General features: G+C 32.9%; 3 protein-coding genes, 1 long non-coding RNA gene and 1 other non-coding gene across 7 annotated transcripts; 1 reads left to right on the forward strand and 4 right to left on the reverse strand.

Moving 5' to 3' along the window:
- Positions 1 to 946: 946 nt before the first annotated feature.
- On the reverse strand, positions 947 to 1080 carry LOC131177488 (small nucleolar RNA U19). The gene has a single exon (XR_009146953.1). It is a non-coding gene; the product is annotated as a small nucleolar RNA U19 (small nucleolar RNA).
- A 1293-nt stretch (positions 1081 to 2373) lies between these two features.
- On the reverse strand, positions 2374 to 2952 carry LOC110664569 (arabinogalactan protein 13). The gene has a single exon (XM_021824290.2). The coding sequence runs from the start codon at positions 2805 to 2807 to the stop codon at positions 2628 to 2630; it is 180 nt and encodes a 59-aa protein (XP_021679982.1). The 5' UTR covers positions 2808 to 2952; the 3' UTR covers positions 2374 to 2627.
- Positions 2953 to 4434: 1482 nt separating this feature from the next.
- On the reverse strand, positions 4435 to 5478 carry LOC110664568 (uncharacterized). Its single transcript, XR_002496698.2, has 2 exons — positions 5278 to 5478; positions 4435 to 5183 (listed from the first exon to the last, which is right to left on the reverse strand). It is a non-coding gene; the product is annotated as an uncharacterized LOC110664568 (long non-coding RNA).
- Positions 5479 to 10412: 4934 nt separating this feature from the next.
- On the forward strand, positions 10413 to 13994 carry LOC110664567 (uncharacterized). 3 transcript variants are annotated; one of them, XR_009146939.1, is made up of 6 exons: positions 10413 to 10714; positions 11270 to 11504; positions 12052 to 12340; positions 12625 to 12702; positions 13361 to 13661; positions 13778 to 13994. XR_009146939.1 is itself a non-coding variant. In XM_021824287.2 (5 exons), the coding sequence occupies exons 1-5, from the start codon at positions 10699 to 10701 to the stop codon at positions 13481 to 13483; spliced, it is 741 nt and encodes a 246-aa protein (XP_021679979.2). In that variant the 5' UTR covers positions 10413 to 10698; the 3' UTR covers positions 13484 to 13994. The 3 variants fall into 3 exon arrangements, 2 of the variants coding, with proteins under 2 accessions (XP_021679979.2, XP_021679981.2); XM_021824287.2 differs by having other exon boundaries at positions 13361 to 13994; XM_021824289.2 differs by lacking the exons at positions 13361 to 13661; positions 13778 to 13994 and adding an exon at positions 12824 to 13148 and having other exon boundaries at positions 10415 to 10714.
- Positions 13643 to 19207, reverse strand: LOC110664566 (uncharacterized). Its single transcript, XM_021824286.2, has 13 exons — positions 18279 to 19207; positions 17984 to 18046; positions 17774 to 17860; positions 16997 to 17095; positions 16457 to 16552; positions 16248 to 16313; positions 16072 to 16162; positions 15662 to 15729; positions 15496 to 15561; positions 15361 to 15411; positions 15061 to 15125; positions 14533 to 14623; positions 13643 to 13969 (listed from the first exon to the last, which is right to left on the reverse strand). The coding sequence occupies exons 1-12, from the start codon at positions 18306 to 18308 to the stop codon at positions 14563 to 14565; spliced, it is 843 nt and encodes a 280-aa protein (XP_021679978.2). The 5' UTR covers positions 18309 to 19207; the 3' UTR covers positions 13643 to 13969; positions 14533 to 14562.
- Positions 19208 to 20130: the final 923 nt, after the last annotated feature.

Consider the following 20130-nt stretch of genomic DNA (forward strand, 5'->3'; position numbering starts at 1 on the left):
AGTAAGTGATTTTTCAAGGGTTTGTGGAGATTTTTTTTTTTTTTCCCAACAGGACATGAGGAAAGAAAGTGACTGATTGAACAACCCAACAATCCAAACAAAAGAGATTTAATGAGTCATGACCCACTTGAGAAAGTGAGCTGCCCACTGATATTATTAGACAAAAATAGATGGGATAGCGTGCTTAATTGTCAAAAATGGTTACATGGGGTTCACTAGAATTGGTGTTGTGAAAGCCCATTTGGAAGCATATGTTGGGTGCCATGCCCATGAAATAATGCAAAATTGGTGGGTTGGATCTCCTCATAGCATCAAAGCAGGGAATTCATACATACAAATGCCCATGAGAATTTATTTGTTTTTGTTTTCCTGATTTGAATGTCAACATCTATGTATATGACAAACAACATTGCCCAAGTGTCCCCTTTTTTCCCTCTTAATCAATCACTCTCATCAACTTTGTTACGCAAACCATATTTCTCAATTTTTTTTTTATGTATTGTATTTTAATTTCTCTAATAAAATTAAGAAAAAAAATTAAATAATTAATTTTATTTAAACACAATGATTAAATAATAATTTTTAAATTTCTTTATTTGCTTTTTTTAATGAAGTTGCCAATTAAGGTGGCAGTAGGCCCACATTCCATTGAAATGATTTGGGTTTGGTAACGAATCCCAACATAATTATGGACTCGTCTACCTATTTTGCATATAATGAATCCACAAACCATGTGCTGGGATTTTTCTTCCTTATAAAGAAAGTAGAAATATCTGCATATATCTAGGAAAGGAAAGCTGGGAAAGTTTCTTACCTTCAACCGATTCGAGTTGTTTCTTTGATCTTCGCCTCTGTGCTCCGTAACCAAACGGCATCGTTTATGTGAACCTTCTGGTTATTCTGAGGCAATTAATTGGAAAAAAAGGAAATATAGATGGAGATATGATGATGTCTAAGGATGCTTGGAGGACAATTGATGGTGAGATTCGCAAGATTGTCCCCTCAAAAAGGCTTTGGATTATGAATGACCAACCATAGATTGATCAAACAATTTGATCTCTGCTCCTAACTAAGCCAGTTATGAAATTGCATTGCCTTTGACATGGGTTTACTCTAAAAGAGCAGTTATTTCAATCAAGAAAAAATGATGATGACGAAGGAGAGGAATCCTCGGACGGGAAAAGAGAAAAGTCAGGTGGATGGAAGGGAAGAGAAGTTGGCGATGGCTTTGCAGCCGAACTAGGGTTTTTTAGATTGGGGATTTAGGGTTTTATTCCTCAAATGATTAAATGAGCATTCCATATGTGACTGTTATTAACCATAATTCCCTTTTCTTATTAGCATTTAATTGCAAAAAGGCGCAAATTCGCTCTAAACTATGGACTCAAGATCAATACCATTTTTTTTTTCCTAATTATGTCCTTTTTCTTAACAGAAATTTCTTCATTTAATTATTTAAATTAATATTTATATTAAAATTTTTATAAAATTAATGAAAAAATATATAATATATGTATAAATCCAACTATAATTATTTAATTTAAATAATTATAAAATTCACATTACAATGAGAAATCTGATAAGAAAATTTAAATTTGTGACTTTTTCTATTTTAAAAATGAGAAAAATTAATTAATTTATTATTTGATTGGTTTTTATTCAATAATAATTTTTTAATTTTTTATATACTGAATATATATATTTTTTTGATATTAATGTTAAAAAATAAAAATTTAAATATATTAATTAAAAATTATTAAATATTAATTTCAAATTAAGTTTAATACTATAATTATAAAATTTTAAAACAATTAAATAACTTTTAATTTTATTTTTTAAATTATATTTAAAATAATATCTTTTAATCTTTCAACTACGGTTTCAAACTATGCTTTTAATTACTGAATTTTGCAGAAATGCTAAGTGATATAATTGGATAAATTTGCCTTTAAATTTTAAGAGTTGTAATATAACTATCTTCAAATTTAAAATTTTAAAAATTTAACATAAAATTTTTTAAAATTTTACACCATAAAATTTTTTAAAAATTCTTTTAACTCTGGATAATGAATCTATTAATATTCTTAAAATTTTTATTATAAAAATAATATTTAATTAATTTATAATCCAATGACTAGATGGCTTTATGCAAGTTAAAAAAAAAAAAAAAGCTTTTACTCTAATCAAAATCCAAAAGAATTTACCAACCAACCAACCAATTCAATTTCTCCCAATTTTTCTTTCCCACTCAAATGAAGATCCTAGTTTTGATGATATTGAAGCCATTTTTTTTCTACTAATTCCGCATCACGAGTAAGATTGAAATGAAAGATAAAAGATTTCACTGTTTCAGAGACGGAGAAGAAGAAGAAGTAAGCAAATCACATCAATTATACAAATAATTAAATGGTCATAATAAACATGATGAGAAATGAAAAATCATAAAGCAAAAGTCCCTCAACCTCTTTCTGTCCACAATTACAAATTTACAATCCCAATATTAGCCAATATCAAAGAAGACCCAAATCTAATTGTGGACAACAAAGAGCCTAACGAGAGCAAAGAACTCAGAATATACCCATTTCAAGAACCCAAAGAAAGATTCGAAAAAAAAATTCAAAACCCATTTAGAAGAGAAGCCCAAAAGCAAGAGCTGCAAGAGATGCGAAAACAGTAGGTACAAATACGGTAGCATCAGAGGCAGGGCTAGGAGCTGGGGCTTCCTGAGCTCCCACATTCTGAACAGTACAAACAGCCATGAGAACAACCACAATAGCCAAAAATACTCTCATCTTCAATGCCTCCATTGCAAATTTTTTTTTCCTGTTTGGTAGGTGAGAAAAACAAAACTTTCCCAACAAAATTATGTATATTGAATAGAAGATGGAAAATTTCGTGGAGGCAAAAGGAAGTGCTGCACTGCTGGTGGGTTGGCAGGAGCTGGGGATGTGGATAGTTTATATAGAGGAGTTGAAGGGGGTGGTGGAGACCGTTGATGGAGGCCACATGCATATGGGTTTTCTTAATTTGGGGGTGGTAATGGGCAAAAAAAGTGTTGCTTTGGGAGTTGGGACAGGGTGTCTTTCGCTTCTTTTGGTGCTTTCCAGCTGTTGCCAACGGTTTCTTCTCTCTTTCTCCACTTCATAACCACCACTTTTTTTTTCCTTCTTTCTTTTTCTTTTTTAACTTTTCACAAATTATATATATATGTATGATAATAATTAACAAATTATAAATCTAATTATAAATTAATTAATTGTTAAATATATTAAGAATAATAAAATAATTTAAATATAATAAAATAATTTTTATCCATTTATAAAAAAATGAAATTCATATTTTCAGAGTGAAAATATATATATATATATATATATATTGAATGTATTTATAATCTCTCTCATAAATCTTAAAAATTTTAACCATTTTTAGTAAAAGGTTACAATTTTTAATTTTTATTGAAATTGTGATGAAAGTTTAAATTTTTAAAAAAATTTTAAATGTAATTTAAAATTTAATAAATTTTAATTAAAATTTAAAATTTCATAATTTAAAAATAATTCACAATTAAATAATATTTAAAAAAATAAGCTTAATAATTGAATTTTAGGGTATCACTTTTTGTAACGGTCAACAATCATCCCATTTGAATTTAGCAAATTGGCAATGATGACCTTAAATAGCAAGGGAAGAAAAGAGATGGAACCCATTATTCATTTGATGTCTTCTAATTAATTTGTAGGTGGCATTTCAAATTCAATGGACCAATTCAACCACCATAGAAAAGTCACCTCCAAACTTCAGATAAATTAATTAAAGGCAAAATTAATTTTTAAGCCCTTAGATTTAACAATAATAACAATAAATAAATTTCAAAAAATCATTTCAATTTAAAAAGTTTTAAAAAAAAAATTCAAAATTTCCATGGCTAAAGAATGATGGCGTATTGCTTGCTTTCCTTGAAAACTACGAAAGCTTATAGTCTAATGCTAATGGAATTTAAACTTAAAATTTAGACTTTGAAAATCAAGAACATTTAGATTTTGTTCTCATTAATGAATTATTATTATCATTAGTTTGTTTACATAGAGAGGGTGATAAGGAAATAATACCTTTTTTTAAAAAAAAAATGTAAATAATAGGAAAATAGTGAATGATGGGGCAAGGAGGCAAAGTATAGGAATACCAAGTGATGGGGATGTAGCCATTTAGGATATGGAAATAGTTACTCATTTATATCCACAAAAATTTTTTATAAATCATAAAACAGATATAAAAGATATCTTGAATAATAATAATAATAATAATAATGATAATAATAACCAAATTTGACTCAATAAATACGTATAAACAAAGAGAGACAAGTTCAAGTTATGTGCACACATCCCTCCACAATTGAATGAATGTCTAATCCACTGACATATGAGTCTACTCGGGTTTTTCACCATGAACACACACATTTATATATGGCATATCTATATATATGCTTGCTTTTTTTTTTTTTTTTTATCGAATGATGGAACATTGATTCATTAATTTAAAAGGCCTAGAGCCCAGATACAGGAGAGTTCATAATTAAAAATTTTCAATGAAGCCCACTAAATTTAGGTCCCATATGGCCAGAATCCCACACTCCAATTGGGTGAACTACCTTACAAATTTGACCCAAAAAATATGAAAAAATATACCAAAATGTAGCTGAACCTTCCACTATTTGTTGCTTGAGAAGATGCCCATAGCCATGATTAGCGAAGAAAACAACTTATCTCCCTAATTACTGATGCCATTAAAGACTTAGAAAAAATACTAAAGATCAAAGGAGCCTGCTGGCAAAGTCTTCTCATGTAGCTTCATGGATTTAGAGAGCTGTTGAACCCCAGGCTAAGAGGTTAGGCACCATTGAAGTTATGCATCGACACCACAGCAAGCATAGAACGTCGGCGATGGGTCTCTTTAGTGTCCCATTTGCACCTTCCAGGCTGATCTACCAAATCGCACCCTATGAGCTGCCCACCAGACGACCGGTTCCATGCTAGATCAGAGAAAAACTAAGCATTCTCTGACACATGCAGCTTCCAAAGTCAACCTTCAACAACCATAACAAGAAGGAACCACATGCAACAAAACTATTAAGCTACTCAAGCCGGAGCAAGTTTGCTAAGATCTTTCATTTTGTGCCAGAAGATCTGCAACAACAACACCAAGAAAAAGGCTAAAAAAATCGCAACAAGAAGCAAAAGAAAATCACAGAACCACTTCACAAGGGCAGCCTATAGAAACCTTCTTCATTCATCACTTGTTGCTCTAATCATCAGAACCATTTATACCCTTATCCGCCAGTAGGAAGGAAAACCCACTGATCAAAGAGGGGAGACGACCTCCCTCCACGCGAAGGGCTAAAGAGAAGCTGCTGCATGCAGCAGATTTCAAAGCCTAGCTTTAAAGAATAAACCCAATTAAAACAAAAAAAAACCCATATATGCTTACTTTTTTTTCTCCCCAATATATATATGCTTACTTTCAGATAAAGGGATTTGGATGATTGTATAATTTTAAGTTGCAACCAAGTATCCAAAAGCATAAGCATATTAGCAGCAACTAGCAAGTCAAAAATAGTTGGTAAGTTCTAATTTGGGAAAGCAATGCGTAGTTGCGAATACATTTGTTGGAATTACGGTAGTTGAAATGGTCCATTTGCAATATAAAGCACACCCACTTTGAAGAAATTTCAAATGTTTGATTGAAATATTGGAAACTATTGCACTTGCCAATCAAAGGGCATGTACGGAACGCGATTAGTTGCGAAAAATGAGGCATGTTTAAAAAAAAAAATCAAAATAACAGAAAATAACATTTGGATTTTAGTTGTAAAAATTTTCTAAATAAAAATTTAGAATTAAATTTTTTTAATTTACACTGGGTAGAAAACTTGTCACGACCCAACCTATGGACCGGACCAGCACTGGGACATGAGCCTGTATAAAGCCCTTGAGGCCCGTAATAAGTTTTATTATTCTCAAACCCATGACCAGGCTCACAATTTAAGCCTAATATGCATATAAAATAATTTAAATTAAACTGTTATAATTTTATTTCGGACCAACTTAATCCAGTAATTATCAGAAACTAAAATTAGGAGAGCGCAACTCAACCCTGTTATATCATTTACAAATTATTTAAAATTCATAAAAAATTTTCATTTGTTAATACAAAAACTTAAATTCATGCAGTTCATGATAGGATTAATGCTACTACTAGTACATACAGAGTTATAAATTACAAATTTAGATAATAATAATACAGTTAAGTAATTTTTTTAAAATCTGCGAGGAAAGGAACAGGTTATTCTGAAAAATGTCTCCTCTGTAGCCTGAAAAAATAAGGTGAACAGGAGTGAGCGTTATACTCAAAGAGTAAAATATCAATTTTAACCATAATCTCTATAGCTATCTAAAACTAATGCACCATGTGGAGTGAAATGCAACATCGTCATAATTTTTATATCATAACAGAAAAAAGGTAATTTGGAGCACTCACACACCCAACGCTGTCAAACAATACATATATGGGAGCTGATACCTTATACAGCCCTCTTAATCCAACCTCTGCCAGCGAGTGTCTCTCAAGTTGGACTTTTGCTTAATAAATCAAATGCGAGGTCCCAGCGAGTGTCTCTCAAGCCGTGTCTACCCCAAAGGATCGAGTTCCAGCAAGTGTCTCTCAAGCCGTGTCTACCCATCCTGTCCATATCCAATACTATACCACACGCACGCCACGCACACATACTACTCGAAATTACTACAAACAAAATCCATGACACTTCAACAATTATGAATGCAATATAAAATGTGCTTATTATTTAACTACATAGATACATATTTATAAGTGATGCATGGGCATGCTTGAACATATAATAATATCGAAATTACAATTAAAATTAATATTTTACTCACAGACTTAACCGAAGTCACTGTGGCGGCTAGGCAGAGGAGAAAGGCTGTCTCGGCTCACCTGACAATTTTTTTTACAATTATTTAATACATTTAACTCAATACAAATTAAGAAAAAGATCAAAGATGTCCTAAGTCGTGCCGAAAATTCAGCAGAGTTTCTCTTATACTTAGGACCTACCCAACTTGCAAAATGGCTTAAAACGCACTTCTATATCCACAAACCACACATCCACAACTCAATCACATCAGATAGCCCCTCCTGAGCCCATCCAAACAGTCAACAATCACAATATGAAAATTACAGTTTAGTCCTTATAATTAACCCTTTTTACATAAACTACCCAAACAAGCTCTAAAAATTCTAAAATTTTACCCTGCGATTCTTAATAATATTATAAGACTATTGCAAAAAGAATTATAATTTTCTGATCATCCACGAATATTTTATGAATTTTATTCTAAATTTGTATTAGCCGAAAATGAGCAACTTGGAGTTCGGATTTACCTATGCTAATTCTGACACCTGGAACTCATCCAGAACGTTTGAAAATGTTAGGATTGACTATAATATCGATCACGTTCTGAGACGAGCCGCCAGGCAGTCGGATCTGGCTGAAAATGCGGTCCTAGCGCCGGTGAGCTATCCTCGATCCGATTGCACCTAAATTAAGTCCAAATTGTGTTAATAATTATCATAAAATTATTTTTAAATTTTAAAAATCGAAAAAGTTCGAAAATCTCACCAAGAAATCTGGACCGTCCGATTATCGCCTTTTTCAAACGGTGTCCGATTGGAGCGTGACCGATCCTCTCTCGAAGATCTCATCGTCCTGAGTCCATTGTTGGTCTCGGATTTCCGATCCTACGGTCGGATCGCCGGAAAAGTGGCCGAAAAGCCGCTGCCGTCGCTTTCTCTCTTCTCTTTCTCTCTCTTCGTTTCTTGCCGGAAACTCCACCATCTCGGGCATGGTTGGTCGAAAAATGGGGCTGGGTTCGTGGGGAGTTGGTGGCAGCTTGGATCGCCGGCGTTGGTGGGCGGAATCGACCGAAAAACGGCCCGACTTTTCTCTCTCTCTCTCTCTCTCTCTCTTCTTTTTCCTTCCCTTTCTTCTCTCTCTTTCTCTTCCTCCCTGCCGCCGCCGCCACCGCCTGACGTCGTCCTGAGGTGAGAGAGTGCCACCGGCACTGGTGCTGGCCGGTCGACTAGAAAACGAGAGGGAGAAGGTGAGGGGGAGGGGTGTCGCGGGAGAGGAGGAAAAAGGGAGGGGGGTGGGGGGCTGCTTCGTTTTTCAATTTTCTGGATTTTTTTTAAATTCTAATTAAACTATTAGTCCCTCAACTTCTTAGAGGTTTACAATTAGGTCAAAAATTATTTTATTTATAATTAAAATTTTTTTTGGGTTGTTACAAAACTACTTTGTAAATAATTGAAATAATTAAACATTAAACCATCAATATTTTTTTTTCGAATAATCAGTTCGATTTTAAATTAAATTAAAAAAATTGAAAATGAATTTATAAATTGAATATAATTGAATTAAAGAAGAAAATTAAAACTCCGTTTATTTTATGAAAAATAATTTATACATGATAAATATTTTTTATGAAAAATATTAATAGTATATGTTTATATTATGTATATATAAATATTTTTATATTTTAATAAATTATTAAAATTTAAAAAATAAAAAATATTTTCCCTCTTAACTTTTTGTAGTTTGATTGAATTGTCTAAATCAATTGTAAGTAATTTTCTTGAGAATTTATAATTACAGAACAAAATGCAAAAATTCTCAACCTCTCAATCTAAAATTCTCAATTGTAAACAACCTATATCACATGAGATAATTACAAAACAACAAAAATAATAGAATCAAAATTATCTGAATAATTTTGAAACTCGTTTAATTTTATATATTTTAATTAATAATTTATTTAAAATATATTTTATTTATAATTTTAATTTTAAAATTTAATAATACTATAAAATATTTAACAATACACATAATCACGCGGTTGAGAGAGAGGGGTTTGTCGATGGAAGCTTGAAAGTCGAGAGGGTGAAGCTAGTGAGAATTTTGATTGGGATGTGAAACAGGAGGCCAAGTTGAGAGCGGAGACTAAGAGCAAGGAAGAGAGAGAATATTTTTTTAAACTTGTTAATTAAGAATTATTAAAAATTAATTTAAATTTAAATTTAATATATTTTATTAGTAAAATATTTTTTTTAAATTAAATTTTTTAACTCTATTAAATAATCTGATATATTAGCAAAATAATATATTATATTATATTAACTTTTCACTTCATTAATATTTATACTAATTAAATGTTAATTTTTAAAAGTTAGATTAATAATTACTCTCTCTAAATATTAAATTTTTTAATATTTAATTTTTAAGTTGTATTTGATAAAAGGTTAAAAAGTTACAAGTTAAATGTTACCCTTATTAACTTGGACTCCAAAATTAACATTTACCCTTTCAACAAAGTATAAATATTAATGGATAAAAATGTTAATTTAAAATATTCAAATAGGGTTAAAAGTTATAAAGTATTAATTATCTCTTGTTAATTTTATATCAAACGCTCTCTTAAATTTTTAATTTTTAATCAAATGCAATAATTTTAATAAAATTTAAATTTAAAATCTTATTAATATAAAAACAACTTTAATATTATTAAAATAAAATTTATTAATTAATAATGAAAAAAATAAACATGTTAAATTGATTTTAGGCAATCTTAAAGAGTTGAAAGTGAAGACACACACTTGCAATTTCAAGATTCTGTCCTTTTGTACACTTTCTTTCATTAACAAGTAAACAACCTTTTTTTTTTTTAAATTTTTTTTCCAAAACAACCTTTTATAGTTTTATTATTTTTTAATAATAAATTTTGTTTATGTTAATTAACATTCACATCAGTTAATTTGTTCTCTCATGGAAATTTTTATTAATTAAAACAATTTCATATTTAAAATTATTGTAGGTTTTCAAAGCTATATAAATGTATCCTCCCAACTATTTGTAATGCAGCCTAGTGGATGATTATAAGTTTTTTTTTTTTTTTTTTTCAAAGGAAGCTTATGGATTATAATGAATAATGATTATGATATTTAGGTATGTTCGAATGGAGTGAAGGTAGGGTAAATAAAGGTAAAGAGGAAGGGTAAGTTTAGGGGTGAGATTTATTGGGCTAGACGGAGGCCTAATATCCACCAAATTAAAAAGAAAGAAGCCCAAACAAATTTGGGCCTAAAAGCCCAATTCAAATTAGTGGGTGGCGAGTGGAGAGCGAAGACCGCATGTGAAAAGGAACATGGCCTTTGAAAGTGAGAAGGGGAGTAACTATTAACATAGGTTACTACCCTCATCATACCGTCCGTTTAATCCACGGTTAGAATAATCTGCAGTTATTTTTATCCCTCGCTGAGGCCATTGAGGGCTAAATAAATACTGTGAGAGAGGAGAGAGAACACACAAGAGAAGAAGAAGAAGAAGAAGAATACGAAGAGGAAGAAGAGGAGCCCACGAAGCTGAGAGAAACAAACACCAAAGCTAGATTTGAGAGAGACAAAGAACCATTTCTTCACCCAAACTCAGAGAAGTGCTAAGAAAATTTCTCTGAGAGAGAGAGAGAGAGAGAGAGAGAGAGTTGTTGGTATAATCTGGGATTTATCTTGTTTTGTAGAGAGTTTGCTTGTTCTCTACATATTTGATCAGGGATTGTTCGTCCTTCATTCTTCATGCAATTATCTTACGGTAATATATGTTCTTCATCTCTGTGGCTTTTGGTAACAAGTCAATCGCTTTGAATGGAGGATTCCCTCCTGATTTCCCTGTTACACTTATAGATCTTGAGGTTTACCTAACAATTATTTCTAACTTAAATTTCTTTTGCTTCCGTCTACCATTTTTTGTTGCATCTTAACAATCTTTTCTTTTCATATCTTCTGTTAGACCCATTATTATATTTTCTCTGATTTTCCCTTCTGGTTTTTCTCTTATCAACTCATTTCTCATCTTGAAAATCACAGTTTCGTTCATTTTCACTTCTGGGTCTTCTAAATGGAACTCATACAAGACCCAATCCGATGTGATAAAGCAGCCCCTATATCTGTTTCTCTCATTTTCCGTTGAAGAGAAAACGGACTCTGTTTTTCTGTGATTTTCACTTCTGGGTTTTCTTAATCAATAATCAAGTCTTCTTCTTCTTCTTCTTCTTCTTCTTCTTCTTCACCGCGTTACGTCAATTTTCTGCTAGTTCTCGATTTCACTTTTGGGTTTGTTTCTAATGGTTCTCTTTTGTGATTACAGGTATGGACAAAGACGAGAAAAATCAGAGAGCAAATAAACCATTAGAGCCAGATTTTTTCTTGCAGTGGGGGAATAAAAAGAGGCTTAGATGTGTGAGAGTAAGAGACCCTCGAATCATCTCACAGAGATCCGATGGTGTACTTAGCAGGAAAATCACATCTCGTTTTGATAGACGCATCGTATCTCCTGCTACAGAGAAGGAAACATTTCATCCTCAATCCAATCGTCTTACCAGGTTAGATTGGTGTTCAGTTTCTTTGGTTGCCTTGACAAGGGGAAAAAGGGCCAGTTTCTGACTTGGAATATGGTGGTTTCTGTTAATCCACTATTTCTCGGACTCGTTTATCTTCTAGTTTTCTCAGCAACCAAATAGATAAAGGGAAATTCTCTTAAGAAAATTATGTTGGCGGAAGTTTCTTGTTTATTCCTGCTTGGTTGCTTAGGAAATTAAAAAGGAGAAAATGAAGTTCAATCTGTATGATTTATGTTGTTTCAATATCGTAATTCTGATTTGTTTTCCTTTTCTCAGCAACCAAACAGACAGTTGAGAATTCCCCGAATATAAAAAAGGGAAAAAGGTCGGAACTTTCTTGCAATCTCCTGTTTGGTTGACGGGAAAGTACAAGAAAACAAAAGAAATTCAAAAAAAAAAAAAGGAAACTTCGCTATGGATTTTGCTTATAATTTTACTGCTTTTTAATCCTAATTATGAACAATCTATGGCTTAAAAATAATGATAAATAATGGGAAATTTTTAACTTATGCGGATCTGTTTGGTGCAGGAATTCTGAGGCAGCAACACTCCGGTCGAGTGTGAATGAGAACCGGAAATCGGCATCGCCTGAGAAAGAAGACAGGTATTACACCACAAGAGGGTCAATGGGTGTGGATGAGAATGGGAAGATTTCAATCGACTGTAACAATGGCGAGGATAAAGGACGACACGTTTGGCCAAAGCTATATATCACACTGTCAAGCAAAGAAAAAGAGGAGGATTTTATGGCCATGAAAGGGTGTAAGCTTCCTCAACGGCCCAAAAAGAGAGCCAAGATTATCCAAAGAAGCTTACTTGTAAGTCTTTGCTAATTGATGAATGCTTTTTCTTTTTGTTATCCTCCCTCCCTCTATAAAAAAATTTTTAAAAAAAGGATAATTTCTAAGGGTGGGAAAGGGAAAATAGGAGAATTTTGTTTTCTGTGGTTTGGGTTTGTTTTATTTTCGGTTTTATTGGAAGGGTTTTTATTTTCTTTCCTTTCCCTGTATGCCTTGATGGTGGGTTCTAATTATTTTTCCCCTTTTTCCCCCCCTTTTCTTTTTTTTTGTTTTTGTGTTTTGGATTTTTTGGTGGGTGACAGTTGGTGAGCCCTGGGGCATGGTTGACTGACATGTGCCAAGAGAGGTACGAAGTGAGAGAGAAGAAGAGTTCTAAGAAGGTATTCAATTTGATTCTCCTTTGGATCCGAATTATCATTAATATATATCTTTTTAAAATTAATGTTCTATCTTTTAGTTTCTCTTTTTTGATGCCTTTTTATTGGCATAAATTTCATTCAGAGACCAAGAGGATTGAAGGCCATGGGAAGTATGGAGACTGATTCAGAATGAGGGATTGCCACATTGAAGCAGCAGACTTTGTTTTTTTTTTTTTTCCCTATCTTCTAAGAAATTTTTGGAATTCTTGTTTGGAGTTCACGATAATGTGGTGAATAGGAGTTTGCTCAGAGTCGAAGAAGAGAGGGTAGTAAGAACTAAGAAGCAGTCTCTGCTGTGTTCGTTTGTTTGTTGTACAGATCTATGCTTTATTTTTATCGATGAGAAAATAAATTATTTTTCTCATTTACCATTTGCTTTCCTATTATTATAAATTCTTATTTCCTTAGATGATGCTTCTTTTTTTTTGCCAATTTTTCTGTATATGAGTGAATTGCAATGCAGTAATCTGATCCTTCCTTTACCAGGCCATAATTCCAGTGATATGCTTCTGATGCATGTGATAAAATGCATGTTTTAATAAAAACAAGTATTTAACAGGGTCAAAATTTTTGTCAAATAAGATGGCTTAGCTAAAGTTAGCTTGGCCTCATTATGCAGGTGATGCCTGTAAAAGGAAATGGCACCGCCAGCTCTGGCAATGGCTGTAATCATATCAGGCCCTGCAGCATACGAGTAAAGCGAGCAAAATCTAAAGGGAATCATATCTCCAGTGAAATATAATGGCCAAGAGAGATTTGTGACTTGCTTGTGATGTGCCAGCACGTGACAAATAGAGAGAATTCAGGACTGTTTAATTGGATATTCTAGAGGCTAATTCGCAAAATGATTATGTCATCTGTATGCTTTTCTGCAGAATCTATTTGCTTAAAACAGAAACCATTGCCAAGCACAAATCCAGGTATCTCACTTATTAGCTCCACTTATCCCAAATCCAGTTACATTTTAACTTTGGAAAAAACTGAAGCAGAAGAAACATGCATATTAGTCTTCTGGTTATACAAATGTTTACATCAGTTTGCAATCACACATTTTCATGGGGCCTGAGTAGCTAAGTACAATGTCCATAGTACATATGAGGAGCAAGCAGCCAAGACCCAGGTGACTGTTTAGTTTTCAGCAAATCATGTGTTTTGTTTGCCTTCCAGAATTCTATAGTAATTCATATCACTTATCATCTAGGCTGCGATTGTGATGTGCTGCAGAATCCTACGCAGACAAACAAGACGATAAGTACAAGATAGAAGAATAAAGAAATGATAGGAATGCAAACACAATCAATTACTGCACAACAAAAAAAATGGTAGATTGTGTGTATGTATTAGTAGTTATAGCCAGAATGAGAGAGAAAGAATGAGGAATATGTGATGATATGGAACAACAAGACAAAGAAGATAAGAGAGAGAGATGAGAGATGAAGAATTATTTTATTATTAAAAAAAAAAAAATAAATTTTTTTTATTTTTTTTTTTGCAATAAAAAAATTAAGTTCAATGTTCTTAATATGAAATGACAAAGCTTCAGAATACAGTCGCCTTCTCTCTTTCTCTCTCTCTCTAAAAGAAGGATAAAACAAAAGAAAGAAAACTCTTATGCTTGAAAAATTAGGGAATTGTTAGAATGCCAACATGAGCACATGGTTTGCTTATAAAGGGGTGCAGATCAACTCCGGACTTCTTTATGCTTAAGAGTTAAGATGACAAACTTTATTGCTAAGAAACTGGCATAATAGTTAAACACATCTTATTGCAAGACTATAAAGATAAGTGCACCTCTTTGCTCCTTTTTCAGCATGGCACCAATTAACTTGAGAGTTGAGACTTAGCAGCTTGAAGCATTTCCACAACTAGAGTCTTCACATCCCTAAGAAGTAACAGAAAACAAGCTAATCAGAAACAAAGAAATCAAAGTCAAATAATGCAGACAAATGGGAAGCAGAGGCACCATTAAGTTGCAATATAAAGTCATGGCACATGACAGAAGGATTCTGTAAAGGAAACCTGTGGGCCCAGGCTGAAAGCCCTCCATAAGTTTATGGCCCAAGGATTTCAACTATGGCAGGATTTCATATATACATAGAATAATGTCAATTAAATCCAGATATTAGCGTCCAATAAAAAAAAAAATCCTCATATTAACTTCAGCAATATTGGCAAAAAGTAAAACTTTTCAGATGAAGTACAAAATTAAGATGAGAACCTAGCAGCACATTGTATGACAAAAGAATAGCAAAAATTGAAGAGGAACAAGTGATATTATTTTTGGCATAAAAGAATTATTGTCTGGTTAAGGTGTCTCACTTTCTCTCTTCTGCACGTCTAGGAAAAGGAATCCGAAGCTTGTAAGTATTTCCTTGATAAGCAGCCTAGAAGAAGAAATGTGAAGTCAAAACATTAAATAGAGGGGAAGAGGAACAGTTAATCTTGAGTTCAGAAAATACCTAAATGACAAAGTAGTGGCATAGTGAAACAGTTTCGAAAAAAGTTAATCTCAAATTATGCCCGTTATTAAAGAAGAAAATACATAAGCTGGAAGCCAAAAAACATTTTAAAATATGAGCAAAGTAGGCACACAGTGCAATGGTTAAATATTAGCAATACCTTAACGTTGAATCCAAGACTATCAGTGTCTAGCATGTAGGCAGAGTCCACCTGAAGAAAAACATTAAATCAGAATTCATTCAACAGTCTGTTCCTAGAAAATAAAGCAAAATAAGTAGTAGTACACCAGATTACCGCAATTGATGTTGAATGTTGGACAATGAGCCTTGTATCTTCAGCATGATCTCTATTCATATGAGACTGATAAAAGAAAAGATGCCAATAAGGGATGTGGGGGATAAAAGCCGCAATTTATAAACATATTCATCATGAATGCATTTATTGTATGAGGAAAACATACTGCAATGGGTTTAGAAAACTGAGCTATTGGATCAATTTTAGCAGCCTGATATTCTTCTTTGCTAAATTCTGCAACATTTAAAGTAACATAGAGAAAATGGGAAGAATGAGGAAAAAGATGGTAACAAAACAATTAAATCAATGAGAAATTATTGTGTGTGCCCACCCACACAAACAGATGCGTTCCATCCATGGGTAGCCTGGCATATGTGCCTGGCACACACGGTAAAATCTGTAATCTAATATCTAAGAGGCACTCAAAAAAATAAACATAGCACTTAAATGCATGAGCAAAAGCATTGGTAAGTGTCTTAGTTGAGATGACCCCAAGAATACCAAAAGTCAATCTCAACAACACACTCGGAAAAATTTTGTACTATAACTAATAAAAAGAATCAGAACAACACAAACCTCCTGATCCATGTAAAGCAGTTGCAACTCCTGACACATATCGCACAACTTTTGGTTCAATGCGAATGAATTGGAAGTCACCAAAGTCAACCTTCATATTGTGCATGGTGTTTTAGTCCTGGTGTTGGGCCAATAAAAAAAAGAAGCATTGAAAAGAATAAGAGGAAACAAGTTACCCATGATGCATTGGGATGCTTTGCCAGATATGCAGTTCGAATGGTACTTCTATCCTTCTCAGAAACCTAAATAATTCATCAAAACAGAATTTTAAAATATATTAACCCCCTCCCTCAGACAAAAAAGAAAAAGGTGAACCTAAAAGACATGCCAAAACAATGAGTTTATGATAACATATATATAGGAAATGAAGATTATAATGACTTACAGAAACAGCATCACCCTGCAGGGCGATTACCAAATCAGTCCTATCCTCCAGATCTCTAGCAACAAGCAATGAGCATCTGGGATTAGCTAAGAGGTCCTGTGGAAAGCAAGTTTCAGATAGTCATAGGATTGTAAAGGACTAAATTTCCTATATCAAGCCTAAAATAATAACATTGGGTTGCTTAATTATACAAGAGAAAAAAAAAGTATAACAAACAGAATTTGGCAAGGACAATTAAGTTTAATCCAGCATCTCCATTATGCACATGGAATGAACTTGCCCAGGGAGAGTTTAACAATATGAGAAACCAAACACATACATATCAATCAATCTTATCTATAAGACTTGCACTCTTAAAACCATTCAAAATTTTCATTGTTTTTATAACAGCTATCAATTTAAAGTTTACCAATCCAAAAGAGCCACACTTGTTTTTTTTCATTAAGGTAAGGGAATGGCTACTTATTTTTATAGTTGATGAATAATTTCCCAAGTTCAAGGACACATGAAAAGAATATGCATGTTATAGAGAGAGCAAACCTTTGCATGATTTGCCAAGCTGCTCACTGCTAATATCAAAGTTCCATCGACATCACATGCGAAATCAACCATTGACGCCGATGGATAACCCACAAGCTTCTGTTCATCAAAGCAATTGTTTTAAGCCGTTAAACAGTTAAAAAAGTAGTCCAAGCAATAAATGCCACAATCAAGTATAAACCAGTGAGCAAATTAAAACAACCATAGATACCCCCCACCCCAAAACCCCAAGTAAAAGTGGATTTTTAACCATATCTGCAGTCCAAATAATGCTGATCTCCTAAGCTACACAAAAAAAATATAAGGATCACCATTTTGTATACCATTAGTTTCCAAATCTTCAACACTTAACAAACTCAGATTTTGTTACGATTTGCATCCACCACATGGTACAATACAAATCCTTAGATCACTGACTTGTACACCCTTCCAAATCAACCCCTTTGACATTCATTTTGGCTTTAATTTAGAGAAGTTCATGAACAGTCCAATCAAATCTTAGCCAAAAATCCGTGATCTTACACTTTCAGTAATGTTTTAAAATAATTTTACAAAAAATCTTGGGCCCAAATTCAGCCTTCATGTTGATTATTGATGCACCCTCACCATATTGGTTTAGCCCTTCATTAACAGTAAACCTCTAATCGTGTCACATAAGAACTAATGTACTGAATCATGATCATCAATCATCTTCAGCCATGTCACGAAAGTTTAAATTCCATTATTTCTCTGTTGATTAATGAGTTGAAATCTGTAACCAGCATAAGAACAACAAACCTGAGAAAAAGTTGAAAGCACGCCACGCTCACTGTAATAAAGCACAGTTCTAATTTCCTCAACCGGAGGAAGTCGAGCAGCCTTTTCCTGTAATCACCGAAACTCGAGACTACTCGGTAAATTCACGAACATATGTTCAAAAATGACTAAAACTATTAACAGAGATATTAATACTAATTTCTTAAGCATTTACAACGAAAGAGAGCCTGCCTGGTGAGTTTGTATCAACTGAAACACATTGGCGTCACTATTAACATCCCCAGGTGACACAGCCTGATGAAAAATTGAGACAAATTAGCAATTGAAACCCCATTATTTAAAAGTATTAGTCATTAACTTGCTAAAATTTAAAGCTTAGAGCTTATACTATCAAGAAATCAATCAATTTAACTAAAACAAGACCAAAATCTCAAACAGAAGTCAATAGCCAATCTATCAAATTAACAAGAAAAAGGCTCACAGATTTGTTAGTATCAATAATAGAAAATTGATAAATATGAAAAACCTGAGTGGATGGCGGAGTTACAGAGGCCATGGAAGGAGAGCGACGATGACTGGGAGTCTGCGAGAGAAAAAGGGGTGGCAAAATGGTAATAAGGGAAGAGAAAGGTGGGTTTTGCTGACATTTACGCAGGTAAAAATAGGGAATGAGAACGACACCACCACACCATAGTCCTCATTTTTTTTCCAATTCCACCCTTTTTTTCCAATTTTTACGCCAAGTTATCCTTTTTCAGCAAATTTTCTAACTTCTGAACGTTTGAAAATGGAGCAGATTTTTCAATTAATATATTCATAGTGGTGATATTTAATAATTGTTCAATTAATAAGTTTCCATTTTTTTTAGTCCGAAAATGGTTGTCAATATCACGAACAGCAGTAGGACAATACGACCCCAAAGGCAAACACTTAAAACAAGTTTGATCGACACACAAACAAACAAACAAAAAGATTCCAGCTTCTCAAGAATGCAGTATCTGAAATCCAAATCCAATACAATCCCATCTCTTTACATGATCAATAAACATCGTTTAATTTCCCTTCTCAGATAATTCCCATTGATAATAATAAGATTTACAAATACAAGAAAATAAATAGGTATCTGAAAAAATTGATGCAAGAACTCAATCGGAGTGGGAATCATCGTCGTCGTCGTTGAAATCGAAATCGGACAGATTGGCAGGGTTGGGATTGTAGCAGAGATAGTTCCAGAGATAGAGAGCGAGACGACCCAAATGGTGGAGAGGAAAGCAGAAGAGCAAATTCAAGACTTGGTCGCTGCTTAGCCGCTCTGGATTGCATGCTATGTATTGGCATAGATCAGCTGATACATTGGCAACGGTCACAACCAGACTGCTGTTTAAAACCATCTCTCTCCGACTCTCTTCCTTTTTGGTTTCTCTGTTGGCTGTTTTGTTGGGTTTTGGAAGCAATCGTTGATGGTTGCTTTTACGCTGCGTTAACGATGAAGACACGAAACTTCGTCGTTTTCACGCGGTTCGAATTTTTTAATCGGGTCTAGATTCGATGGTTTTGGTAATTCTTGCCTGCCCTACTTTTCTTTGACCCCAAGTTCTTTTCAATCGTCTCTTCATTTGTCTCTAATAATTCACAAGCTAATTCTTTTTTCATTAATTTAATTCAACTAGAATTTAAATTTATAATTTTATAACTCCAAATTTTTTTTAATAAAGAAATTAATGAGTAGTTTTTTTTTTTAATTATCAGATTCCTTATTCCTATATAATCAACAACCGATATGTAATTTCAAAGGATCAGTCTATTGACAGATGAGCTTACCTTGATCCACAAACTCACAATCATCAGTTCTCTTCTTAATTTTTTATCTTTTTTTGGTCAAAAATAAAATACATGCACACATTAGTTAGTAATGAGAATGAACACCGTTAAAACTATGACAATTTTAATAGAGTCTTTGTTCACCATTCTTTGTAAATAGTTTTAAAACAGTAATTGTGGCTATAACAAAAATAATTGGGATGATGATATAGAGAGTGTAATCCTGAAAATTTAAAAAAAAAAATTGAAGAAGAAGAACAAGAACAAGAAGAGAACTCCCTTGCTATATATAAAATTCTTATATTACATATTTTACTTGTTTTTATCTCTCTTATAGATATTTCATTTGCTATTGTAAATGGCAAAATGACAGAAAATAACATCTCAACATTAATCATATCTAAACATTTCACCCTGCAAAACATCAAAATAAACAAAATAACAATAAAATAACAGGGAACCTATTAGGATCATCAAAGTTTTAAACCAAAAATTCAATAAATAATTTCGTTCGTTCAACTAGAAGTTGTTGTCAATACAAAACCCTTTGAAGGGGT

This window comes from Hevea brasiliensis, unplaced genomic scaffold (assembly GCF_030052815.1).
Source record: "Hevea brasiliensis isolate MT/VB/25A 57/8 unplaced genomic scaffold, ASM3005281v1 Scaf5, whole genome shotgun sequence".
NCBI lineage: Eukaryota > Viridiplantae > Streptophyta > Magnoliopsida > Malpighiales > Euphorbiaceae > Hevea > Hevea brasiliensis.